This window comes from Ictidomys tridecemlineatus, chromosome 3, assembly GCF_052094955.1.
Source record: "Ictidomys tridecemlineatus isolate mIctTri1 chromosome 3, mIctTri1.hap1, whole genome shotgun sequence".
Taxonomy (NCBI): Eukaryota; Metazoa; Chordata; class Mammalia; order Rodentia; family Sciuridae; genus Ictidomys; species Ictidomys tridecemlineatus.
This window is the reverse complement of record NC_135479.1, coordinates 21,972,977-21,981,818: the sequence shown is the minus strand read 5'-3', so window position 1 is coordinate 21,981,818 and position 8,842 is coordinate 21,972,977. Positions and strand designations below refer to the sequence as shown.

Below are 8,842 nucleotides of genomic sequence, written 5' to 3'. Positions count from 1 at the left end.
GGGCACCCCCCCTTAGACTTGTGTGCTGTTTCCCTATATCCTCCCATCTGCTGGCAGAGTACCCACCCCACAAACTGACCAGATGGAGAGGTGTCCCCCCCCAAGCCTTGGCAATAGTCCCACCCCAGCCCCCAAACGAGCACACACCACAGAAGCCAGCTCAGCTGTGAACTATTGGATTTGAGACAGGAACAGAACAAATGGGGGGCCAGAGAAGGGTGGGAAAGTGAGAGTGGTTTAAATAGGGGAGGATGGGAAGCATGGTGATGGGGGAGGGAGCAGGTATTTACAAGAAGGCTCAGGGGGCCAGAGGCTCATCTTGGAATATTTTATAACAATATAAATAAGATTCTGGTTTGCTTTTCCTTTTCGTCTCGTAAAGGAGAGAGAAGTGCAGAGTTCGATTCTGTACAAGGGGGCAGCGGCAGAAGGCCGGCCGGGCGGGTCACTGGGCGTCCACCCGGAAGGACAGCAGCTTCTCGGAATGCATGTTGTTCAGGGTCCGCAGGTCCGGCAGCTTGAGCAGCAGCTTGGTGAAGCGGGAAGTCTCCGAGGGCCGGTTCTTCAGCACCAGAGCCCGAAGAGCCCGCAGCAGCGTCTCCTGGAGCTGCTCCACCGAAGCGGAATTCTCCATGCCCGAGCGGTCTGTGGGGAAGACGACAGCAGTGAGGCAGGCTCCCTGAGCTCCTCTGACGAGGAACCGGAGGTCTGCGAGGACCTGGCAGGCAAGGCAGCCTCTCCCTGAAGCCCCTCTGAGGGCCCGTGGGGAAGGAAAAGGAGCGGCACAACTCCTTCCAGGCCTCCGCCCAAGAGCAGGGGGTGCCTGAATGCTGGGAGCACGGCTGGCAGGCTGGCCACCTCCCATCCTACAAGACCACTCTCCTCCCCTGAAAAGGCCATGTGTGGCCAGGCTCCCTTGCTTTTTGCTCTGTAGTTCCCTCTGCCTGGGATGCCCTTCCCCCTTTCTCTGCCTGGCAACATCTTACTTGTCCTTTGAGACCCCACTCAAGTGTCACTCCTTCCCCAGCTCCCCCAGGCAGAAATAGTTGTCTGTGCTTCCTTGATTCATGCTTTTACTGTGACACTTATCTCACTGTTTTATAATTAGTCGGGCATGAGTCTGTTTCCCAAGCTAGACTGTGTCTGAATCATGTCTGTATCCCCAGTGCCCTGTGCAGGGCCTGGCATAGAGTAGGTACTCCATAAAAGGTGTGTTGAATTGAACTGCGTCTGCCTCCTCCCGGGTTAGGCGAGAGCTTGACCTACCCGCAGAGACAAGCACCACCGCGGTAAAGAGGCCCAGCTCCTCCTCCGTAAGCGCCAAGGAGTTGAGCTTCTCGCTAAAGTCGAACATGGCATTGAGCAGGTCTCCCATGCCCATGGCACCAAGCTCCTGCAGGCTGTAGGTGGTACGGCTCAGGAACATCACTGTCTGGTCCTTCACGTTGAACAGTGATGCAAAGCGCACCATCAGCACCTGAAGGGAGGACCGTCATCCTGGGTTAGGTGGGAGAAGCAAGTGCAAAACACCCCAGAAGTTTGCCAAAGGGTTTAGTGGTACTGCCCTATGTTTCTCAGGGTGGGAGGGTTGTTTCTGAATGGGCAATGTGGTGGGAGGGGGCAGGTGGAAACGCTGGGAGCATCCCACTGGCTTTGGAATAGGTACTTCACCAGTTAATTTGCTCACATCTAGAATGGGGGGAGCACTTTTCATGTAATGGGTTACAATTAGATGCCGGCTGGGATGAAAGAAGTTCCAGCCATCCAGAACCCCCCCGGCATGGGAGGGGTTCTGCCCCTCTATCAGATTCTGGGATTCCAGAGCCTTTCAGAGCCCCTGCTCACCCCAGATATCAAGCCATTCTGCTGGATCCTTCCCAAGCTTAAGAGCAGGGAGCACAAAACATCACTCACCTCAAAGGTGCCGGCCTTGAGCAGGGTGACCTGGTCATGCTGAGAAAGGTCACGGAAGCCAGGGATGTGCTTGGCAAACTCTACTACCTCCCGCACAGCGGGGGTGAAGCTCATGGAGAAATCTTCCCAGATCTCCTGCACAGTTCGGCCACTGCGTCCATGGGGATACATGTTCATGGGACATGCCTGAGGAAAGAAGGGTTGTGGGGAGGGTAATGTCAGCCAGGTTGGCTTAGATGGCTTTCCCAGTAGGGCCAGGCCCCAGATTTTGCCTGGGCTAGGGGCTGTGGCCCTGGAGAATGGATAATAGTAGTCAGGTGCCAAGTGGAGATCAGGGATTCCCAGGCAGAGCCCAGACTGCAGGGTAGGACACCCTCACCTGGGAAGAGGATATCACAACACTTAGCCTCCAGGAATACCCAGCTGTCCTATATTTAGTCTGTTCTTCCAGGCCCCCTGCCCTCTCCACCCCCTTCCATGTCCTCACCAGCAGAACATTCTTGGAGTTGCCTTGCCGCGGACTGTTGGCAGGTGCCTCGCCTTCTGGGGCTGCGTACATGTGGGTGGGGCACAGACGGTGCCCATTGCTATTGGGCTGGTGGCAGCTGTGGTGAGGAGGGCCGGGGGGCCAGGCAGGAGGATAGGAGGAAGGGCCCTGGCGTAGACCATTCAGGGCCTCATTATGCCGCTGCGCGGCCAAGGCGTTGTCATTGGGGGCAGGCGGGCAGCCCTGACTCTCCCAGCGATGTGGGATGGTGGCTGAAGGGCTACTCGATGTATGGTTAGCATTGAAGTTGCCAGGTGAAGTGCCCAGCTTGTCGTGGGCATAGGTGAAGATCTCTCGATGTGCCCGGGCCACCTGAGATATCACATCCTCCACGGTGGGCTCAGGGCTTGGGGATCTGGGTGGTGTCAGCTGTTGTGGGAACTGAGAGAATCCCACCAGGGGTGAGGGGGTCGGAGCAGGAGGTGGCGAGGGTCCCATGGGGCCTGAGGTGGGGTGCTGGGTGGGTGAGGTCTCCAGTGGGCACTGGCTGCTCAACTGGTTGTTGGCCAGGTTCATGGCACTCTGCATCTCAGCAAGCATCCGCTGCTTCTCTCTTTTGGGGATGCGCCCAAAACGCACAGCTGTGACAGGATAAGAGCAGTGTCAGGAAGTTCTCAACACACTCACATGCATCTCTTCCTTCCTCAGACCCTAAAGGCCTGAGGAAAACCAAACCCAGCAAGGCCACTCCCATCAAGGTGATCTTTCCAAGTACAGAGGAATTGATGGGAAAGAAGTATGTGTTTACCCAAGAGGATAACATAGGGGCATCCTCCATGCAAATGAGATTCATAGTACCATGTGTCTCAGTTTAGGACTGTTTTTCTTAAGGGAGGGATTAGGTCAGAAGGTTTGGGTGGAGGGAAAGGGGAGGATATAAGAATGCTGCCTCACCATCTCGAGACATGCCCACGGAGAGACACTTCTTGAAGCGACATTGTTGGCAGCGGTTGCGATTGATGCGGACAATGGAGCAGTTCTCATTTTTCAGACACCGTTTGTACTGGATGTTCTGCTGGATGCTTCGACGGAAAAAGCCCTGGAGGGCAGGGGCAGTTAGTGAGCATCTCCATCCAAGCTGGGCTTATGTGTTCTGGGAGAGGAGTGTCACCTGCCCCTGCCCTCACCCCCAACCTGCCTCACCTTGCAGCCCTCGCAGGCGTGCACACCATAGTGGAAGCCTGAGGCCACGTCCCCACACACTTTACACAGTAACACCATGCCATTCAGCTCTGTGGGAAGAGATGGGCAGTGGATAAGCAGAGGCCCTTCCGTCTGAGTGGCTTGAAATGTGGAGGTTTTCTAGGGTGGAGATTTTGCAGGGGAAGAGTTAAGGAAGCACTCCAGTGTCTAAGGGCCCCTCAGATGACCAGACAGGGCTGGACACGGGCAGGCTGAGGCCAAAGTATGCCCTGAGAGTAACTGTCTCATGAAAACGAACTCCCAACCTAGCCTTGGCTCACTTCCCTTCCCTCAAATCATCTGGACATCAACTCACTGGTGATATTGCTGGTGCTCTTGCTGGGGGACACGCGGCTGCTGTCTTCCATGGCCACTTGTAGACTCCCTGGGGGGCTCCCATTATAGAAGGAGGATGATGAGGAGGAGGAAGAGGAGGAAGGGGAGCTGTCATCACTTAGGCTGGGTGGAATGCTCCCAAAGGAGCGAGCTGGGTCCTGGGTAAGGGAGCCAGTGGGCGATGGTGGGAAGTAGGTAGGGCAGCTTTGGGTCAGGGACTGGAAGCTGCCATTGGAGTTGTCACTGTATAGAGACTCCGGACTGGTGCGGCTTGGGGAGGAGCCACTGGAGCCAATGTAGGTGATGACGCCACCTGGCAGGAGAACACAAGGGAAGGGGATGTCAGCTGCCATATTTTTGATCCTAGGGCATCACCAATTTCATCCCAAATCACTGTTCCTCTTATAAGTTAGCCATGTGGAATCCCTAAGCTTGGAGTTCATTATTAACTCCCAACACAGACATGACATTGCTAATCTTGTCATAAGTAACTCCCCAACACATGCTAGGCATAGTATGGCCAAACAAGTGCACTGTCCTTTCTTCGCAGGATACAATCAATTTCTGCTTGAGTGTGAATCATGATGCCTGTAGTCAACTCATAACTCCTGCCCTAGATAGTCAGCTAGGAAATGTCAACTGTAGGCAATGACTTAATTGTCAGTGTCAAAACTAAGGATGGGACAAGTAGCAGAGAGCCATTCATAGTGCTGGGTCTTCAAAAACAAAAACCAGCTCCCATTTCTAACTTCTTGCACAAAGACCATTCCAGGGATAGAGATCACAGACCAAGAAGGGTGGCTAGCTAACAGTAAAGAGAACAGAGGTCTGTCAAAATAAAATGGTCATGCCCCCCCACCCCCCAAAAACAGGGAGACAAATTCTCGTAAGGTATTGCAGGGAAGAAACCAGCTCAGCCTTGCTTCCCCCGCCTCCAAGAGATGAGTCACAGTGGACTCTATCTCTGAGTCCAGGAAGGGCTTAGCGGTGAGTTGAAGAGGTGGAAGTGAAGTACAAATTGTCCAGCCTGGGGCTCTGGAATTCCCCCTTCCAGATCTTAGACTGGTGACATATTCGGTGCTCTGGCCACTCAGGGACTTTGGCACTCTAATTATAATCAGCTGGCTCTGCTCTTATGGTTTCAGGAGAAAATGGTGACCTGCCTGCCACACCTCTGCCAAGCACCTAGCAGGGCCTGCCATGGGTAGGGTCGGAGAAGGGAGGATCCCAGGACACGTGTAAACTGACACATGCCAACTGACACATGCCATGCCACCGTGTCTACAGAGGCACATGTCTTGCTCACCCACTGACACACACTAAACTGGGCAGGGCAGCCTTAAAATAGCTCAAGGTTGGTCAGGGTGAACACAGCTCCCTGTAAAGTAGTTGCACAACAGATCAGCTCCTACAGTTTCAGGGCTGAGGTGGGGGATGGGATATTTATTTGGTAGTAAATGAACTTGACCCAGTTTATCCATCTCCGAAAGAGCCTTCCAACTTTGAAATGAGGGGCCCACCAAAAGAATCTAATTCTAGATCTAGATCTTTCACCAACTAACTTTCGTTGGGACCTGGAGGAAATCATCCCTCTGCCCCCTGCCCAGTTTTTCCTTCTGTGAGGAAAAAAAAAAGGGGGGGGGGGAGAGAAGAAAAGCAATATCCTTTCAGCTAGGGTTCTGGGTTATAGTTATTTGGGGGCAGTCCTTAGAGGCCAGCTGCTGTTTAATCTGTGGACTGTTTTTTTTTTTTTTTTTTTTTAGTTTTAGGTGGACACAATATCTATATTTTATTTTTATGTGGTGCTGAGATTTGAACCCAGTGCCTCACGCATGCTAGGCGTGCGCGTTACCACTTGAGCCACATCCCCAGTCCCTGTGGACTGTTTCTTGATGGATGGAGGTGGAGGAAGAACATGCTTGGAGGGAGGAAAGAGATGCTTGGGGAACTGTAAGAACTGGGAATGTGGATAAGGAAATTGGGTCCAAACGCAGTGCAGTGAAGTACATGCAAACAGAATTGAGGGGGGAAAGCGAGCAGAAGGATAATCAGATGCGAGGTGCCTTTGGGGAGCATAAACCCGAGGCCAGGAGAGGTCAGGGGTGGCTCCATCTTACTCTGCCTCTGTGATGGGGGAAGGGGGCCGGCAGGCAGGCGAGAAAAGGAGGCAGGCGGGGGCGGTGAGTCAGCCCAGCTTCACCCAGATCTCGGCTGGGCGGGGCGGGAGCCCAGCCCTCAGCCGGCCTCACGTCCCAGCTCCACGTGTGCCCATCGCACGTGGCTCCCCAACGAGGAACCCCGGAACTCAAGGCCCCGCCCTCTCCGCTTCCCGTCTGCAACGAGCAGCAGCCCCGCCCTCCCTCCGCCCTTCCCTGCAGTCCTGGGTCGTGGGCTGGGCCCAGAACACTCGCTGGGCCAAGACAACCAAGGGGAGGAGAGAAGGGGACACGCGTTGCCGGAGCAACGGGGGCGGAGCTCATTATGTAACGGGGCCGGGAAGCAACAACCAATGGGGTGGCGTCCACGGCCTCTGCTGAATGAAAACAAATGCAGCACGTGGACCCGGCTCTGCGGCCATGTGAGCCCTCCTGGAGCCCGGGCACTGTGGGTGCCCTCCCTGGGGCCGAGCACCACGCTCCGGACTCCTCAAGTGCCGCTCCCTACTGTCACTGAGGATTCCCCTTTGAGATTCGACCCATTCATTCCCCCTGCCGCTCCTGCCCCCATCGCCCCACGGCTTCTGATTCCCTGGAGCGTGCGGGAAACTACAAGAAGGAGAAAAAGAGAGGAGAATTCCTCCTTCCGAGGCCAGGCATACCACAGCTGCAGGGGATGACGGATGGGGACGTTTCAGGACACTGCTCCAAAGTTCCCAGTCTCCCTAAGCTCTTCAGCTCACTATTCCGTACCCGCTCTCCGCTTCCTCTTGTCAGGGATATGAGTCCTTATGGCTCAAGGGAGCTTTGGGACTGATGGGTGGCGGTGGTGGTGAGCTTCAGGGTGCATTCCCTGAATGAACAACCCGCTGTGGAAATCCTACCCTATGACTCCTCAGCATGCTAGCAAATGTCTGAGCAGAGGGATTCCCCAGTCTCCTACAAAGTTCCTCTTGTGATAAGGCGTAAGATGGAAGTTGGGAGACAGACAGAGGTAGGATGATAGTAGTAAAGGAATCTCTGTACCTGTATTGTTATTGGAGTCCAGGGTCGTCATGTCTTCACCGGTCGAAAGCGGTCATTCAAACTGGACCTTGACACAGACTGGAAGTTGCTGTTGCTGTTCTTGCCCCCGGGGCACTGGCTGAGGACGGGGAGTGGACCCCGCTGCTCAGGTTCAGGATCCGAGGCACCCTGCAGCAAGCTCTTAGGGTGGCCGGACTGTAGCCCTGCTGAAGGGTAGGACGCTGAGGCAACGGAGGTCTGCTTTGCATGGGAAAAGCAGAGATAATGTGTGTGGGGAGATCGGCCTGCAGTAGTTCTGGCTAGAAGGTACCAAGGAGGGTCGGGTCTCTGCAGTGCACCGGGTGCCACTGCCTGACGGCTCCGCAGCGCTGCAGGGTAGCGAATCTGGAGCTCCCGGTGCAAAAGTCCCAGAGGGAGAGAGGTTGCAACCAGGAAGTAAGTAGGTGATGGGAGAAACGGGGCACCCAGGCGCAAAGCAGAGAGACGTGTGCCCTGCTACGTTCCCTCGGCAGCAATATTTCACTCTGCCAATCTCAGCCGCCTTTTGCCCGAGCCTTTCCCTGGGACAGAGGGCTCTGCGCAGGCGCCAGCAGCCCAGGGTTCCCGGGCCGCACGCGGCACTGGAGCAGGTACCATGTGATCCCAGGGAGCGCCTCGTGCCCCAGTGACACACTTTTCCAACAGCCGGCACGTTGAACTCCGTGCGCCTGCGCACGCTAAGACTATCGGGATTTGTAGTCCACTGACAAAGTGGGTGGACTGCGTGTGTTTCCCCTTTCTGCTTTGCAAAAGTGCTTGCTGGCAGCGGGGAGGAGCTGAAAGTGGAAAGGGGTGGGGTGCGCTGAAGAGTCAGGCTGGCGTGTTTGGAAAGCCTGTATGGCAGGGGCATGTGAATTCCTGGGGAGGGACTGGCAAGCTTGTCTGCTCCCTGGGAGATCAAAGCTTAAAAGGCCCTTTCTGCAAACTTTGCAAACGTGAGAGCTTCACGTGATTGCAGGGCTGACCTCGCCCTGAGGTTACTGGTGACACGGGGATAGAGACAAACAGGGGAGGGAGATTTCCCTGGAGTCAAGAGCTTAAGCTGCTTTTGTTGCTGGGCTAAGGCCTGCAATGGAAAGGCAGTGTGACCCCTTTTCCCTTCTACTCCCTTTAGGGAGAACACCCCAAGGGAAAAGAGTGTCAAGGAGGTGGGGATATCCCTAGGGACTCCCTGTTTGCTTGTATGACACCACCCCACCCACTCGAGGTGACTTCTGGGTGAGTCATTTCCCTTTATCTGGGAAATAAAAAGGACAACCAAGGGGAACTTCACGGTGAAAGTGCTTTGAGGTCCTTAAATAATGGGGCAGAGGTGAAGCTGGGCCCTGGAGGAAGAATGACAGCCCCTACCCTTCACCCACAGTGCTTGAAGGTGGCCCATGGATTCCACAGAAGATAACAGAGGAGAATATGAAGATCGTCTTAATCTTCCCTCCTTTTACTGAAGAGGAAAATGAAGCTTAGAAATTAACTAAGGGGGGTCTGGGGATATAGCTCAGTTGGTAGAGTGCTTGCCTTGCATACACAAGGCCCTGAGTTCAATCCCCAGTACCTCAAAAGAAAAAAAAAAAAAAGAAAGAAAGAAAGAAAGAAAAAGAAATTAACTCAGGGTCAGGTATCCATTGCTAGTTTCATCTGCCCA

At 54.6% G+C, this 8,842-nt stretch overlaps 2 protein-coding genes across 4 annotated transcripts in view; both read right to left on the bottom strand.

Moving 5' to 3' along the window:
* The window catches only part of Top2a (DNA topoisomerase II alpha), a 323,275-nt gene that overhangs the window by 63,232 nt on the left and 251,201 nt on the right, over positions 1–8,842 (bottom strand). The window lies entirely within an intron of this gene.
* Nr1d1 (nuclear receptor subfamily 1 group D member 1) lies at positions 161–7,755 on the bottom strand. 3 transcript variants are annotated; one of them, XM_005321808.4, is made up of 8 exons: positions 7,162–7,754; positions 3,960–4,292; positions 3,605–3,693; positions 3,356–3,500; positions 2,402–3,042; positions 1,915–2,100; positions 1,267–1,477; positions 161–645 (listed from the first exon to the last, which is right to left on the bottom strand). In XM_005321808.4, the coding sequence occupies exons 1-8, from the start codon at positions 7,190–7,192 to the stop codon at positions 446–448; spliced, it is 1,836 nt and encodes a 611-aa protein (XP_005321865.1). In that variant the 5' UTR covers positions 7,193–7,754; the 3' UTR covers positions 161–445. The 3 variants fall into 3 exon arrangements, with proteins under 3 accessions (XP_005321865.1, XP_077898185.1, XP_040124748.2); XM_078042059.1 differs by lacking the exon at positions 3,960–4,292 and having other exon boundaries at positions 7,162–7,755; XM_040268814.2 differs by lacking the exon at positions 7,162–7,754 and having other exon boundaries at positions 3,605–3,763; positions 3,960–4,093.